Raw genomic sequence first — 17,452 nt, forward strand, 5'->3', positions numbered from 1 at the left:
ACATTTCTGAGCGGTGTGGATTTTTCACACCCCTGGCATATGTAGTTCTGCTGATGGAAGTTTTGAGTGTAGATCAGTCCTAAGACTGCTGCCTGCCGGTGATCCCACCGGCACAGCCCCCTTTTGTCGCATCCAACTATCTTCCCACTTTCTTCCATGCCACTCCTTACAACTATTTTTATTTTGTGTTATCACAGCACAGAGGAGCCTGCCACAGACCAGGACCCCGCTGTGCAAGGCACCGTACAAACACAGACCAAAAAGACAGTCCCTGCCTCCAAAGAGCTTACACTTTAAGTATAAAACAAGAACAACAGATAGGCATGAACAAATGGGGATGGGGTGTACAAGGATACTGAGACAATGCTGGTATGTTCTCAGCCTAGCTGTAGTCTATTATTTTGTAGGCCTCCTTACACCAAAGGATTTTATGGAGGACTTTGAAGGATGAGTTACTTTTGCAGATGTCTATGGGTAAATACCCACCTTTTCTGATCTGGTGCACAAACTCCCTGCTTTCATCACAGCCCAATCCTTCGGAAGACCTTTTTGAGAATGATACTCACAAGAAGTTAGCTAACGAATAGTTAAAAGTATGACTAGAAAGAGGGTTAGTCAAACTGTCTCAAGTGACCACTGGGCCACTTCACATTTATGTTCTCCTTCTATGAAAAGGCTGAAGGGTGGGGGGGAAGATGAGGGCTGGAAGAGACCTCAGGAGGTCATCTAGTCCAACCCCCTGCCTTCTGCAACAGGTGCAAAACTGCAAACCAGGAGCCACTGCGGTCAACGGGAGCAGCCCTGCGGCACGAGCCCCCTACTGCAGCCGCGCTCGCGCTCCTCCCCGCAAGGGGAGCACAGCGCGCATGCGCTAATTCCCTCCCCTTCCGGGGGCGTGTCGCAGGTGCATGCGACTTTCCCTGGCGCACGCTCCAATTCCCTCCTCTTCCCCCCTCCCGTAGTTTCGTAGGTGCATGCGCCGTAGGGTGACCTTCCTAGCGCATGCGCCGCCTGTCCCGTTCCGCGCATGCGCCGCGGCCTCGGCCTGTGTGGCGGCGACAATGGACGCGGCTGGGCGTCGCTAAGTCCCCGCCCCCCCCCAACCGCCCGTTTTGCTGGGCGCTCCGCGCCGGGCGGCCCCATGAGGAGGCGGCGGCCCAGCCGCCATGGGCTCGCTGAGCAGCCGGGTGCTGAGGCGGCGGGTGGCGCCCCCGCGCGGGGAGGGGGCGGACGGGGACCGGGGCAGCCGCGGCGGGAAGCGGAAGCGGGGCGGGCCCGAGGGCCCCGGCGAGAGCGACAGCGACGGGGACGGCGAGCGCGAGGAGCAGCTGCTCAACACCCCCCGCAGGTAGCGGAGTGGGGGGGCTTGGCTGGGGGGGTCCTGGCTAGCGGGGGGGGGCTTGGCTGAGGGGGTTTGGGGGGGTCCTGGCTAGCGGGGGGTGGGGCTTGGCTGAGGGGGACTTGGGGGGGTCCTGGCTAGCGGGGGGGGGCTTGGCTGAGGGGGTTTGGGGGGGTCCTGGCTAGCGGGGGGGGGCTTGGCTGAGGGGGTTTGGGGGGGTCCTGGCTAGCGGGGGGTGGGGCTTGGCTGAGGGGGACTTGGGGGAGTCCTGGCTAGCGGGGGGGGGCTTGGCTGAGGGGGGCTTGGGGGGGTCCTGGCTAGCGGGGGGTGGGGCTTGGCTGAGGGGGACTTGGGGGGGTCCTGGCTAGCGGGGGGGGGCTTGGCTGAGGGGGGCTTGGGGGAGTCCTGGCTAGCGGGGGGGGGCTTGGCTGAGGGGGGCTTGGGGGGGTCCTGGCTAGCGGGGGGTCGGGGGGGGGGCTTGGCTGAGGGGGGCTTGGGGGGTCCTGGCTAGCGGGGGGTCGGGGGGGGGGCTTGGCTGAGGGGGGCTTGGGGGGGTCCTGGCTAGCGGGGGGGGGGCTTGGCTGAGGGGGGCTTGGGGGGGTCCTGGCTAGCGGGGGGGGGCTTGGCTGAGGGGGGCTTGGGGGGGTCCTGGCTAGCGGGGGGGGGCTTGGCTGAGGGGGGCTTGGGGGAGTCCTGGCTAGCGGGGGGGGGCTTGGCTGAGGGGGGCTTGGGGGAGTCCTGGCTAGCGGGGGGGGGGCTTGGCTGAGGGGGTTTGGGGGGGTCCTGGCTAGCGGGGGGGGCTTGGCTGAGGGGGGCTTGGGGGGGTCCTGGCTAGCGGGGGGGGGGGCTTGGCTGAGGAGGGCTTGGGGGAGTCCTGGCTAGCGGGGGGGGCTTGGCTGAGGAGGGCTTGGGGGGGTCCTGGCTAGCGGGGGGGGGCTTGGCTGAGGGGGGCTTGGGGGGGTCCTGGCTAGCGGGGGGGGGGCTTGGCTGAGGGGGGCTTGGGGGGGTCCTGGCTAGCGGGGGGGGGGCTTGGCTGAGGGGGGCTTGGGGGGGTCCTGGCTAGCGGGGGGTCGGGGGGGGGGCTTGGCTGAGGGGGGCTTGGGGGAGTCCTGGCTAGCGGGGGGTCGGGGGGGGGGGGCTTGGCTGAGGGGGGCTTGGGGGGGTCCTGGCTAGCGGGGGGGGGGGGGGCTTGGCTGAGGGGGGCTTGGGGGGGTCCTAGCTAGCGGGGGGGGGGCTTGGCTGAGGGGGGCTTGGGGGGGTCCTGGCTAGCGGGGGGGGGCTTGGCTGAGGAGGGCTTGGGGGAGTCCTGGCTAGCGGGGGGGGGGGGGGGCTTGGCTGAGGAGGGCTTGGGGGAGTCCTGGCTAGCGGGGGGGGGCTTGGCTGAGGGGGGCTTGGGGGGGTCCTGGCTAGCGGGGGGGGGGGCTTGGCTGAGGGGGGCTTGGGGGGGTCCTGGCTAGCGGGGGGGGGGGGCTTGGCTGAGGAGGGCTTGGGGGAGTCCTGGCTAGCGGGGGGGGGCTTGGCTGAGGGGGGCTTGGGGGGGTCCTGGCTAGCGGGGGGGGGGCTTGGCTGAGGGGGGCTTGGGGGGGTCCTGCCTAGCGGGGGGGGGGGGGCTTGGCTGAGGGGGGCTTGGGGGGGTCCTGCCTAGCGGGGGGGGGGCTTGGCTGAGGGGGGCTTGGGGGAGTCCTGGCTAGCGGGGGGGGGGGGCTTGGCTGAGGGGGGCTTGGGGGAGTCCTGGCTAGCGGGGGGGGGGGCTTGTCTGAGGGGGGCTTGGGGGAGTCCTGGCTAGCGGGGGGGGGGGCTTGGCTGAGGGGGGCTTGGGGGAGTCCTGGCTAGCGGGGGGGGCTTGGCTGAGGGGGGGTCCTGGCTCATGGGGGGTTTCGGCTGCAGGGGTCCTGGCAGGCATGGGTGGAGGGATGTCAGGGAGGCATAGTTATGGGCCCGTAAGGGTGGAGGGAGGGATTTGGAGGATGATTGAGGAGGGCAGAAGGGAAGGGTTGGTGGCGATGAAATGTGTGGAGTTGGGGGAAGTCTGATGGGAATCCAGCTGGATGCGGTGGCCAAGAAGGATTGGGGATGTAGGGAGGGCTGAGTTCCCTCTGCTCTTTGGAGGCTTGTCACATAGAAAGCGTGGGGGGGGGGGAGAGAGAAAACTAATCCTAGAGAAAGGGATTCCAGACCCATGAAAATTGGCAGGGTATGTTTGTGTGCAGGGGCAGGTGTGGGCTTTGGGGCTTCTGTTAGCTCTCCTATTCACTCTGGGAATGTCCTGATAACTACTTAGCTGTAGTAAACAAAAAGAAAGTAAACTTATGTCAAATGACCTCTGTCCAGCAGCACATGGGGGGAAATGGTCTATAACTGTCTAATGACTAAGGGAAGAGAAGAAAATCTTGCTAGCCAACTTCTGATATGGTGCTGTAAACAATCAAGTGCTTGACAAATATTTTCATTTTCTTTGTGGCAGAATTCCACAGTTTGTGTATGTCTTTGAGTTGTTGTTTTTTTTTATCCAGGAAAAAACTAAAAAGTACATCCAAGTATATTTATCAGACTCTGTTTTTGAATGGTGAAAATAGTGATATTAAGATCTGTGCTCTGGGAGAGGAGTGGAACTTGCACAAGATATATTTGTGTCAGGTAGGTGGTTTTTCTTTTTTGCAGTAGAAACTCATTTTGGAAAAATAAACACTATTCTGTAAATTTCAAGTATAGATCTGTTTTTTCTTCATCTCTTTCCTTCCCTCACCCCCCCTCCCCCAGTTTCTAATTTTATTTTGTTTTTGTTTCTGTGCAAAAATGTAAAGCACCTTATGTTGTGCTTCAGATGCTCTTGACAACAGCTCAGTTACCAATCTCTGATCCAGCCCTCTCATCCTCGTGTAGACTTTCTAAAGATTTGTAGACTTGTATGGGAGGTGTCCAGATAACGAATGAAATATTGTAATATACCTGCTAATTCTTTCAGCTAGAAAGAACAGTTAATGGCCAGTCCTCTGCAGTGATAGTAAATTACTTGCATGCATAAAACTTAGAGCATTATGAGTGAAGGCAAAAGGTGAACATTTTTTTCCATCCCTCAACTTGGATGAACTTGCAGAGAGTCAGTAGTACGTTGTTTACAGCACTGTGTGAAAAATTCATATAGGAAAGCCTTTGCTACAAAGGAACAGGACTTGTGAAGAATGGTGGACTTCAAAAATTTATGTCTCTTTCCTTTCTGTACTAGTCTAAAGACATCTGGTTTCAAAAAGATGAATGTGAAAACTGTTAACTTCATTCACTATCTACTTACGCAAAGGATGCTGATGCTCTAGGTTTCTGATTCTAAAGTAGAGGTTATGCTTATCACCAGTGGTCCTTCTGCTTTGAGATTATGTTGGTTTTTAAGCTTTCCTTCTCAAGATCTCAAGCAAGCAAGGAAACTGCTCTAAACAAGCCAAAAAAATGTTGTTTATGAGTAAGGCTACGTTTTAGTCGTGGGTGTTTTTAATAAAGGTCGCGGGCAGTAAACAAAAATTCACAGCTCTTGACCTGTCCATGACTTTTACTAAATACTCTGGACTAAAACTTGGGGGGGCTGCCTGGGGATACCATGGATGCTAGGGGCGGGCAGCCCAGGGGCGGCACATGGCCTGAGACCCCCGTTGGTGCTGGGGCACGGGTTGTGGCAGGCTCCCTACCTGGCTCCGCACCTCCTCCTCCAGCAGCAGCAGAGTTTGGATGTGGGAGGGGTTGGGGCACAGGACAGGGTGAAGTGGGCTCTGAGTGGTGCTTACCTGGGGAGCTCCCCGCAAGTGGCTACATCCCACTCGCTCAGCTCCTAGGCAGAGGCATAGCCAGGCAGCTATGTGCACTGCCTCTGCCCAGACGGCTGGCTTTGCAGCTCCCATTGGCCGGGAACTGCTGCTGGCCCAGGGGCTGCCCAAGTGCTTGGGTAGTCCCAGAGCCAGCCACACTGGCCGCTGCAGAAGTCACGGAAATTCACAGAATCTGTGACTTCCATAACCTCTGTGACAGACGTGCAGCCTTATGTATGAGTAGTGGTTAGGCTGTGAAAGAGGTTCTTTCATGCTAATAGCACACTTTTTGCTTTTAAACAACAACTTTTTTTTACACAACTGCATAACACCAGCCCCAGGTATTTATAAAACAAGCATATTTAAAAGTAATAAATTAGGAAGTTCTGTGAATAAGAACTCTGTCTTCTGTGAGTCGCTTAATTGTAAATATAAGGTGTATGTCCAAAAGAGCTCACTAGTGAACTTGGATGCCAGTTTACTTAGAATGGAATTGTCTTTCAGTCCATGTGCATCAGCAACTAACCTGGTTCTCAGACAAATACTTAGGTGGCGAGTCTGGGTAGGATTTCTTTGGCTGACAGTAGCAGATGTCTTTTGTGCTCAAGCCCCATCTCCAACTTAATTTGAAGCTCAGACTTCAGTGAGCTGAAAGCAACTTCAGCCTCTGTACTGAGGTAACATTCAGCCTTGTGTTGCATTCAAACCCCCAGCTGCATCAGATGAAATCGGGCCAAACTTCAGCCCACTATTGCTTCATTCTGGAACCACCAATTACCAAATAACTCTCCCAGAGACTACTGTTGGGTTGACACTGTTATACCTGATGCTTTCCTCTGGTGCTTTTACAAAAGACAACACTGCAGGCTGTTGTTGACTGATAGATTTGTATAACAGGGTAACATCCAGATCTTTGCCAAACAGATCTTGATCACATGGAGTCCTGGATAGGGTTTGATGTAATCAGATGACTGCTTTTCGTGTGATGCACTGTTGGTGTGAGCTGTGACTATGTTCTGTTCCGGTTTCTTAGATTTAAAATTAAGGCTGTTGAGCATTTAAAACAAGAAAAAACACACACCCAGATCTACAGCAGCTCTGATTAAAAGCTACTGCCATTTCCATTATTTTGTTTTCAGATTAACTATGCATGACCCATAGTGTAAACCAGTGGCTCTCAAACTTGACAGACTACTGTACCGTTTTCAGGAGTCTGATTTGTCCTGCGTTTCCCCAAGTTTCACCTCCTCTAAAAACTACTTGCTTACAAAATCAGACACAAAAATACAGAAGTGTCACAGGACACTGTTACTGAAAAAATGCTTACTCTCTCATTTTTCCATATAATTAAAAAATAAATCAATTGGAATATACATATTGTATTTCTATTTCAGTGTATAGTATAGCGAGCAGTATAAACCAGTCCATCGTCCGTATGAAATTTTAGTTTGTCCTGATTTAATTTGTGCATTTTATGTAACTTCTTGTAAAACCAGGCAATTATCTAGATGAGTTGATGTACCCCCCGGAAGACATCTGTGTACCCCCCAGGGTACATGTACCTCTGGTTGAGAAACACTGGTGTAAATAATGAGGACATGAGAGGTTAAGGAGAATAAGGTACTGTACACTTCAATGGGAATTCTACTATCAAGGGATAGTATTCATACAAGTAGTGATTTGCATTGATAAGAACAACTTTTTGCCCTGAGGAAAAAATAGGAGAAACTATGGCTGCTTCATGGCAAAAACTGTGAAAGACAAAATTCTAGTTTGAAGTCATAATATGGAATATTTTAATTAGTATTAAAATGACAGTCCCTTGAAATCTAGTTAGCCTGTAAAGAATTGAAAGTAATTCCATATGCTACATCTGAAAATCCCCCTACCAATTTTCTGTGGTACTATTGTACAAAATCAGCAGACAAACTTTAATCAGAGGAACTGTAGTGCCTCAGTGGTTGAAATAAATTAGGACAAACATTAATTTAAGGTTCTTTTTCTTTATATCTGTGTGCTGTGATGTAAACAGGTCTATAGAAGTCAAATTTTGGATAAAATATATGGATAATAGGAAGCAGAAAGAATAAACTCACTGCAGTTCCCAGTAAGAGGTGAAAAATTTACCTAATCTTTTTCATGTACTTCCTAAAATAATCCCAAACAGAACAGTTTATTTTTCCCTGTAGTTCTGTTGTTTACTTTCTAGAAAGGAAGAATGGTTTTGTGGTTAAAGTATTGGCCAGAGTTAGACTTGTGTTCTCGTCTTGGCTCTGCCACAGACTTCCTGTGCTACGCTGGGCAAATCACTTTGTCTGTCTGTCCTTTTTCCAGTACAGCTTTGTCATTGTCTTGTAAAAGGTTCTAAAATTTCTCTTAAAATCTTGATGTGGCTTAATGTGAAAGCATTTAATGTTTAATTTAAAATATTCAATGCATGTTAAATTCCAAAGTTTTTTGAGAAGGTGGTGGATTTTGTACCATATTGACCTTGTCTCTTAAGTTAAGAGACATCATGTAAGGGGAAATTTTGTTGAATTGAATCTTAAAATTGGTTCTTGGAAGTGACTACCACCTTTAATTGGAACTAAATCAGTAGGGTTAAACTGTTCTCTCAATGTTATACCATATATCTGTAATCTTACTGTTGGTGAAGCTATCACTCCACCCTTACATATTGGACAGATTACTTCTGTGTCTTGATGACCATCTGTCAGCTTTAGCTCTCCTAGCTTGTGCATTAGTTCGTGACTTTTTCCCAGTAGATGGCACTGAGGTACTGAATGAGAGATGTACATTAAGCTTTTGGTGCTGCTTATTAAAACACACTATTCTCCATGAAATCTAGGCGTTAGCCCAGTATATTTGGATATAGCCCATGAGTGTACTAAGCTCTCCACCAGTAGGGAGCAAACGATCCGGGTTCTTGATTACAAAGCAATAAGCAACAGTGGTGTATTTCTTTGCTCATAAATAGAGTGTGTGGTGGGGGAATACGGTTTGATACTTTTGATTTTACACGTGCTGTAATTTGCTGCCACCAGTGGAAATATTGGGTAACAGTGCAGAAGGTATGCTATTGTACAAATAGACTTTATTTTTTTAATCTCTCAGGTAAACATCACTGAGTGATAGCATCTCATAATGGGCTCTCCTTCTGCTGAGATGGAAAATCATGAATCCTAGTAAAGCAGTATTTTTCACTTCATTTGGATGGAAATCTAGCAAATTCTAGTTTTATATGCCTTACACTTTGTTAAAAAAGGTATACTAATGTAAATGGTGTATGTGTATGTGTTTGTATGAATTTACCTACACATAATATTTAAAATGTATGTGTGTCCTTAGTCTGAGACCACAATCTTGTCAATTAATCTGCATGTCTTGCATACTTTTTTAATTGGCTTAAAAAAAAATCAATGTCTGCAGGATTTTTTGTCTACAAATAGCTATAAGGACTTAAATTTTGGACATGAGTACATGCTGTGGATACCATGATTTATCATGGATTTTTTTTTTTTTACAGTTTTTCTGCCTATTTAAAATTGAATTGATTGGGGAAAAATAACTTGAAAAACAAATGTCTCTACTTCTGTAAACAGAATTGAAATGTGGATCGATGTTTGTAAATATTTCCACATAATTGGAAGAAATATTGTTAGTTCTTCTTGATATGGAAATACGTCACAATTATTTCAGCTTACTTACCCTATAATTTACTTGATTTTATAGCTAAAGATGATTAACAATTTTGGCTTCAGGTTTTCATTATTTGAATGAAATGATTCCTTGTGTTTTTTTTAATAGTCTGGCTACTTTTCCAGTATGTTCAGTGGTTCTTGGAGGGAGTCTAGCATGGACATCATAGAACTGGAGATTCCGGACCAGAATATTGATATAGAAGGTAAGCAAGCACCTTTTTCCTGAATATTGTTAGTTCACTTAATTTCAACCTTTGAATTTTTTACTGTTACGCTAAATCGCTGACATCTCTGTTTGAAAAGAGGGTTTATTTTCAAATAAGTGAAAATGAGAACTGACAGATCAGTAAATAACCACAACTACCCCAAGAGAAAACATGAGTTGTTTATGGCTTAGTTTAGTCTTGGATCATGAGAGGAACTGTGGTGAAGGTCCAGGAACTGACTGAAGAACCACAGTCTAAAGCAGTGATTTGAACAACGTATAGCTCTTGTGGAGATCCAAGTGTTCGAATGAAGCACCTCTTTCTCTGTGTTGTTTTGGAAAGACAGCCAGTCAGAGGAGTGCTCTTCATGGTTCTCCACTTGGGACAGATTTGAGGATATGCATTGGAGCTATTGGCATCCTTTCCTGGCCTCCAAGCAGCCAGGAGTAAAGAAGAGCGAGAAGAGAGATTCTGTTAGAGGACTTGCAGAGAGAAAGACACAGTAATTCCAGTTTGATGTCCTGACGTGTTACAGTGATGGCATGGTGGGATTATAATTCATAGGCATCACCCTCTGCGGTGTTATGGTTCCCTGGAACTATTTGATGGTGTATGTGTTTTTTCAGCTGTTAGGATGAATACCAGTTGTTTAAACAGCAAAGTAAGTAATTGTACTGTTCAGGTATTACTTCTGCTTTTAAAAAATATGAACAGAAGGGAACTGTTTAGAAAGCTCTTAAATTCTTGTGAATCAAAATATGGAACTCTCTCTCTCTCTCCTGGGTGCAGATTCTGTGTGTAGTTAGAACTACAGTGCTTATAGAAGTGATACATTTGACACAAATATTTCCTAATGACCCAGTTGAAAATAATCACCACATTTGTGGGTATGGGTTATGTTTCAGTAGTTACAATGTTCTGTGATCAGTCCATTGGCTTTCTTTTGATTTAACTTTTTTCAATTTAGCTTTTTTCAAGATTAAAGAATTTAAAATTTTAGCAACAGCGTAAGTTGAAAGGAATCCCTAGTGTTTAAACATTGTGTACTTTAAATTACTAACTGTGAGATTATAGCTATTTTTCTTTAGATTTGACAATTTGTGTTTTTTTAGCTCTGCAGGTAGCATTTGGCTCACTATATAGAGATGATGTTTTAATAAAGCCCAGTCGTGTTGTTGCCCTTCTAGCAGCAGCCTGTATGCTGCAGCTGGTAAGTTCTATATAAAGTAATGGATGTATTTAGATAGTATAGTGGTCTTATCAGTTATTTAGATTAAAATAAAAACTCAGAGTGTAGTTAAAAGGCACACATTAGAACAAACATTAAATATGTTCACTCTTTCTCCTAATAGATTATAAAAATCATTTTCAGAACAATCATTGGAAAAAGAGTGGGCTGCTTAGTACTTATTTAGCACATATATCAGTGAAGCAGTTTTATATAAACATGCTAAGACTCACTTTTAGTTGAAATATAAAATTGTTTATTGAGGCTTACTCGAGGATGTAAGTAGGATTAAATTACCTGTTATAACAGCACTGTGCATGTTGCTGTTAAATATTTTTAGCTATATTAGCTTCCTTACTCTGGAAGAGTTTGGTCGTATTGTTCTGGCACATAACTTTGAAAACTTAATGTATTGATAAATGGTCTTCACTAAATTGTCAGTAATGTCCATAAAAATATAAGGTTATGCTTTTTAAAAAAACCCAAACTTTGAATGTTTGTGGATTTATTCACAGGATGGTTTAATACAGCAATGTGGCGAGACTATGAAGGAAACAATTAATGTGAAAACTGTGTGTGGCTATTATAATTCAGCAGGGACCTATGGATTAGACTCTGTGAAGAAAAAGTAAGAATGAACTTTTTTCTCCAGACTATTTTTCATGTTTAAAAGAAAATTTACATTTTAATTAAGATGGAACATTTTTCAAAATATAAATTTGACCAGTGACTGAGTTAGTCCACTGTAATTTTTTAAGTGTATAACATGGATCATATGTGTTTTAGTTCTCCTGTTTCTACTATTTCGAAAACAGTGGGCCGCCTTAAAAAACTGTAGCTTAGAGGATATAAGGAATTAATTGTAAATTTGAAAAGAAGACAGATTAACTTTGTAGAAGGAGAGTAAAATATTAATGTAACTGGCTGTTCTAATTTCGTTGGATATCGGTGCTCCTGGAATGTTCAACATGAAATAAATGTAAATTCTGAACAGTATAGGTCTTGGAAGAATTGGTGAGCAGGGTGCTCCAGCCAGATCCTTCTTCCCCAACAACAAATGGTCCCGCAACCCCTTCTGTGACACGTAGCTACTTTACTTCACCTTCTCAATTCAGACTTCCCACCTTCCCTTTGCTATTACAGAAGATAATGTTTGAAACGTTTTCTGTTAGTGTCATGCTTATCTAAGTAAACCTCATACTTTGAAAATGTTTTAAGTTTCTTTAATCCTTCCTAAAGTTTACGATCATTCAAATTAAAGTAGTATTAAATAATAAGATGTATCAGAGTTTTTAGATCCAGAGAGTTTTGTAATCAGATCAGACATTCTTCAATCCACTAGAATTGCGAAATCTATTTTAGTTTGATCAGTTGTTTAATAGTCCAACTTGGATATCTGAAAATCGTGAATAACCAACTGATTTTTTTAAATCTAGGTGCCTTGAATGGCTTTTGAATAACCTGATGACTCACCAGAGTGTTGAACTCTTCAAAGAACTCAGGTATTCAGATTTCAATTAACTTAGGTAATTGAGCGGTTAAAATAGTCTACGTATTTTGAGGTAACTAAAACATGTTGCAAGTGGCATATTAGAATATTGATGACCATTACAAGAAACTAGACGATAAACTTTTTTTTTAATGTTATGGGACACTTACAGGGTTGGCTGTGTGTATGTGTGTTACATAACTTAGCTTTAAAATTTTCTCAGTTGATGTTTGAAAAGTTTTTCTTCAGATATTCCTGGTTTTTACTTAACACTGTTGGTATTGCATCTATTTTCATAATTTAAAAAAAATAAGCTTTTTTCATATTTGACAGTGTATTGTTAGTGAGGATCCTTAGTCCCTCCATTGTTAAGGTTGAAATTAACTTCAAAATATAATTTATAGTTTTTGGCTGAGAAAGTGTTTTTTTCTGAATGCTTGCCTAGTGACTAGTCAATTCCTTTCTTCTTCAACTCCCACTTAAATATTTTCTTTTCTTTTCATATTACCAAGATCTTGTGCTCTGAATCAGAATATTGTGTGTACCCCGGTGAACTTAGACTGAATCCTTTAATCTTTCGCTTATCTATGGTCATAAGGAAGGAACCTTCTTCCCTCTTAAATTGTCTTCCTTTTCCACACTGGGTCAAAACTGAAACCTTTCAAAAAAATTTTGAAAAAAAAACAGAGAAATCCTCCCCAGAATAGCTGGTTAGGGCACTCACCTGGAATACGGGTGTGGGGAGGTAAAGATTCAAGTCCACACTAAGCTTGATTTGGAGCAGGGATTTGAACATGGGTCTCCCATATGCCACGTGAGTGCCCTTCTAGTCCACTCTCTCCCTGGCCCAATGAATATTTAGTTTATTTATGCAAAGGGGAGCAGTTTTAATAGGAGAGATTGTAGAGACCCATTCCAGATTTGCCAGTAGCCTGGTAATTAGTGAAACTCACCTCATCCAAATCAGGCAAAGCAGGGACTTCCGTATCCCAGGTGAGTGTCCTAACCACTGAGCTAATGGTAATTCTGTGCGCTCTCTGTAACCAGAAATTCCATCCGAGGCTGGAAAAGCCTTCCAGCTAGAGTTTCATCAAAAGCAGCCCTTTTAACAAGTTTCAGTTTTGACAGAGCTGCATTTTCCAGTGGAAAAATTGCTTTGTTTGAAAATAGCCAACTAGCTCTACCTTTCACTTAGCTGTGGCAAGAGTGAATTAACTTTCTTCACTCTTTCCTCTTTGATATTACTAATTACTTGATCGACTTACAGGTTTATACGTACCATCTCATAGTATTTTCTTTCCCAGCATAAACCTCATGAAACAGCTGATCAGCTCTTCTAACCTATTTGTAATGCAAGTGGAGATGGATGTGTATACTGCTCTCAAGAAGGTACTTGCAAAGGGCCCAGGTTGTCCATGGGATAAGACTATTGAAGCCATGAAGTTAGCCCAATTTGTTTAAAATGTTTGATACTTCAGTGTTGTAGTGTAAAGTAGTATTCAGATTCTGAAATGATTATATTATTTTGACTTTTTGGTTTTAACATTAAAATGTGTGTAGAGACAGAATTTTAAACTGTTTATGGATAATTGTACTGTGAAAATAATAGGGCAGTCGATCGCACTTAACTCATGCGATTAATTTTTTTTAGTTAATCACGATTAATCGCAGTTTTAATTGCACTGTTAATAGAATACCAAGTGAAATTTATTAAATATTTTTTGATGTTTTTTCTGTATTTTCAAATATATTGATTTCAATTACAACACAGAATACAAAGTGGACAGTGCTCACTTGATGTTATTTTTAGTACAAATATTTGCACTGTAAAAATGATGAAATAAATAGTATTTTTCAATTCACCTCATACAAGTACCATAGTGCAATCTCTTTATCATGAAAGTGCAACTTACAAATGTAGATTTTTGTTTGTTACATAACTGCACTCAAAAACAAAACAATGTAAAACTTTAGAGCCTACAAGTCCACTCTGTCCTACTTCTTGTTCAGCCAGTCGCTAAGACAAACACGTATTTTTGCATTTATGGGAGATAATGCTGCTCACGTCTTATTTACAATGTCACCTGAAAGAGAGAACAGGCATTCGCATGGCACTTTTGTAGCCGACATTGCAAGGTATTTACGTGCCAGATATGCTAAACATTCGTATGCCCTTCATGCTTCGACCACCACTCCAAAGGACATGCTTCCATGGTGATGGCGCTTATTTTAAAAAAAATGCATTAATTAAGTTTGTGTCTGAATTTCTTGGGGGAGAATTATATGTCTCCTGCTCTGTTTTACCCACTTTCTGCCATATATTTCATGTTATAGCAGTCTCGGATGATGACCCAGCACGTTTTTTCTTTTTAAGAACACTTTCACTGCAGATTTGACAAAATGCAAAGAAGATACCAATGTGAGATTTCTAAAAATAGCTGCAACACTTGACACAAGGTTTAAAAATCTGAAATGCCTTCCAAAATGTGAGAGGGACGAGGTGTGGAGCATGCTTCCAGAAGTCTTAAAAGAGCAACACTCCAATGTGGTAAATGCAGAACGTGAACCATCAAAAAAGAAAATCAACCTTCTGCTGGTGGCATCTGACTCAAATGATGAAAACGAACATGCATTGGTCCTCGCTGCTTTGGATCATTATCGAGCAGAATGTGTCATCGGCATGGACGCCCTCTGGAATGGTGGTTGAAGCATGAAGGGACATATCTATCTTTAGCTCATCTGGCACATAAATATCTTGTGACGCTGGCTACAACAGTGCCATAAGAAAGCCTGTTTTCACTTTCAGGTAATATTGTAAGCAAGAAGTGGGCAGCATTATCTCCTGCAAATGTAAACAGACTTGTTTGTCTGAGTGATTGGCCGAACAAGAAGTAAGATTGAGTGGACTTTGTTTTCTTTTTGAATGCAGTCATTTTTTGTACATAATTCTACATTTGTAAGTTCAACTTTCATTATAAAGAGATTGCACGACAGCACTTGTATTAGGTGAACTGAAAAATACTATTTCTTTTGTTTTTATGATGTAAATATTTGTAATAAAAAAAATAAAGTGAGCACTGTACACTTTTTGTATTCTGTGTTGTAATTGAAATCAATATATATGAAAATGGTATTCTGTTGTTTAACAATGCAATTAATTGCGCGATTAATTTTTTTAATCGCTTGACAGCCCTAGAAAATACCCTTTTAACCATAAATCTATTTAATTATACCAGTGTTACGATTAAAAATTAATAATTAGAAGAAGAATTAATTACTTGTTTTTATCAGGAGCTTCATAGTGGCTGTAACATTAAATATATTAGTCTTGGATGTTTACATAATATTTTATGAATCTTAAATAAGCTTACAAAAATTTGTTTTTCTTTAGTGGATGTTCCTTCAACTAGTGCCTTCTTGGAATGGACCACTAAAACAACTTTTAGCTGAAGCTGATGCCTGGTTTTCCAAGCGTAGAAAAGGTGAGCCTCTTTGTAGGGATGTAGTGTTTGTGAAAAAGGTGCTGGATTTAGAACTTCAGTGCTCAGTACATACAGCAGCAAGTACAGTGCAGTTGTCTTTCAGCTCCCTCCAAAAACACTGCCCCATGTATACCAAAGAGATGTATTCATTTACTTCACCTCACCTCTTATTCTCATTATACTGTTAAGGTCTTACCTTGAACTGTTTTGGCCATGCATGTTGAATCTAAATAATTTCAGGGTACACTGCTTTATTTTTGTGATTGACTTGTCTAGTGAAATCTTTGTTTGATCGTCTGAAAATTCTGGCCAAACTCTCTCTTATTTCAGTGGATAAAATAATTTGGTCTAATAGTTTTACCTTTACAATTATTTGAATGTTGTTAACTTCCTTGGATTTGAGAAATCTATTCTGTTCCACACTGGTAATTTTGCTTGCAAAATGTAATTTGCCTTTCTCTATTTGGAGAGCTTAGGACCTTCTGTTCAATTTGTATATATTTTAGAAGACGATCAAAATGAGCAAGTTCTAGGAAACCCATAATGGTGTGTGTCTTTTGTAATATGCAGATTTTGAGGATGACATTGCATTCTTAGAATCTGAACAAGGAAGAGCATTCTTGACAGTATTCAAACACTTGAGATTGCAATACATCATCAGCGATTTGGCATCAGCAAGCATTATTGAGCGAGATTCTCTAGTACCTTCAGGTAAGAAAATACTTTGATTGGACATTTTGTGTATTTTCTGATTAGTAGCTGAAACAAATTGTGAATGAAACTTTTGGGATTATGCCCTTGTTCCCATCCATCTGTTTTTTTATTCACTTACATACTTTTCTAAAATATTCATTGGGCTGTCAGTTATGTCAGCAAGGTCAGCAGAGCTGTAAAACTGCCTTGTATATCTGAATTATTAGAGTAATGTAAATATTGATAATGAAACATGTAATAGAATGTAAATATTGATTGATATACTTCATGAAAGTCATCTATTTCCTAGAAAGAGAATTGGCTAAAGCATTAAACTAAAAGTTAGTGATATAATAGGTAGGTTTTATATGTAGATCAGTGTTTGAAACTGAAGGAGTTGCAACAGCTTGTCCCTTTGTTCTCTAGCATCTCAGAAGACATCTGTTACTTTACTAATAGATAAAGTTTGGAAAGGAGAAAGCTCTTGTGTTGTCCTCAGCAAGGCCATTGGGTGGCTGGCTGTTCAGTTATTCTGTTTGCATTTTCCAGGGTGTAAAATGTGCCCAACTTCTTTTGATTTGGGGTGCACATGTGAATATTAAGAGAAAATAATCAATGTTGATGAAAGAAAATCAAGTTGAACCAAGAACTAAAATGTTAACATAAATTGCATTATAAATAGGCCCCATCCTCACTCTGTTGGCACAATCCTGAGTAAGCAAATGGTCTTTGCTCCTTGTTCTGAAGCTTAACAAACTTGGGCACTGCTAGATGAACAGAAATATATTAATTCTCAAAGTCGGGGGCCTAAACTGAAAATGCGCTGCCACCAGACATTCAGATCTTCCAGTAGGTGGAGCACTTGCCTTTCTAACTTCAGCTCCACTTTCCTCTTCCTTTCACTGCTCAATTAATTGGTCATGCCTGTTACAAAAGTTGCCTTGATTGCCTCTTCTCCAGCTCTGTATTGGATCCTCTTGGATCTGTTTTCCACCATCTTTACTCCACATAAACTGTTTTCACAAAGCTTTCTGATGATCTCAGGGTCTCTATTTTATCTTCATTGACCTCTGAGAATATGACAGGTTTCCGAGTAGCAGCCGTGTTAGTCTGTATCCACAAAAAGAAAAGGAGTACTTGTGGCACCTTATTTTCTTTGAGAATATGACAGTGTCTAAATCTTCTGAAATCTTATCCACCCTCGGTTTTTATGATACTGTCCTTTCTGGTTCTCATGCTACATCGTTGTCTGTCCTTTCCATGTCTCCTTTGGCATGGCGTCCTTTGTCTATGGGCTTGCATGTTGCTCTGTCCTTGAATCCCTCTTCTTTTTGTGTTACTCTCTTTGGGTGTCATCCTGTACTTTCACAGCTTCATTTACGGTGCCTGTGGTGATGCACAAATCCATCTGTCCAATCCTTATTCATCTCTGTCCACCCAATTCTGGATCTCAGCCTCTCTGACATCTTCTCCTGGATGTTACTGAAAAGTTAGACTTACGCAGTTCAGTTTCAGCT

At 43.2% G+C, this 17,452-nt stretch overlaps 1 protein-coding gene across 4 annotated transcripts in view; it reads left to right on the forward strand.

Annotated features, from left to right (window-relative positions):
- Positions 1-1,042: 1,042 nt before the first annotated feature.
- Positions 1,043-17,452, forward strand: part of GMCL1 (germ cell-less 1, spermatogenesis associated) — a 32,217-nt gene continuing 15,807 nt past the window's right edge. Inside the window, exons 1-11 of one of the 4 annotated variants that reach the window (XM_073325218.2) lie at positions 3,893-3,976; positions 6,633-6,756; positions 7,169-7,250; positions 8,251-8,401; positions 8,944-9,040; positions 10,156-10,253; positions 10,787-10,899; positions 11,708-11,773; positions 13,065-13,149; positions 15,152-15,242; positions 15,813-15,953. In XM_073325218.2, coding sequence (XP_073181319.1) covers positions 8,378-8,401; positions 8,944-9,040; positions 10,156-10,253; positions 10,787-10,899; positions 11,708-11,773; positions 13,065-13,149; positions 15,152-15,242; positions 15,813-15,953 — 715 coding nt within the window. In that variant the 5' untranslated portion in view covers positions 3,893-3,976; positions 6,633-6,756; positions 7,169-7,250; positions 8,251-8,377. Of the gene's footprint in view, positions 1,349-3,852; positions 3,977-6,632; positions 6,757-7,168; positions 7,251-8,250; positions 8,402-8,943; positions 9,041-10,155; positions 10,254-10,786; positions 10,900-11,707; positions 11,774-13,064; positions 13,150-15,151; positions 15,243-15,812; positions 15,954-17,452 lie in introns of those variants that run through there. The other 3 variants (XM_073325219.2, XM_073325216.2, XM_073325220.2) reach the window with 3 other exon arrangements.

This window comes from Lepidochelys kempii, chromosome 26, assembly GCF_965140285.1.
Source record: "Lepidochelys kempii isolate rLepKem1 chromosome 26, rLepKem1.hap1, whole genome shotgun sequence".
Taxonomy (NCBI): domain Eukaryota; kingdom Metazoa; phylum Chordata; order Testudines; family Cheloniidae; genus Lepidochelys; species Lepidochelys kempii.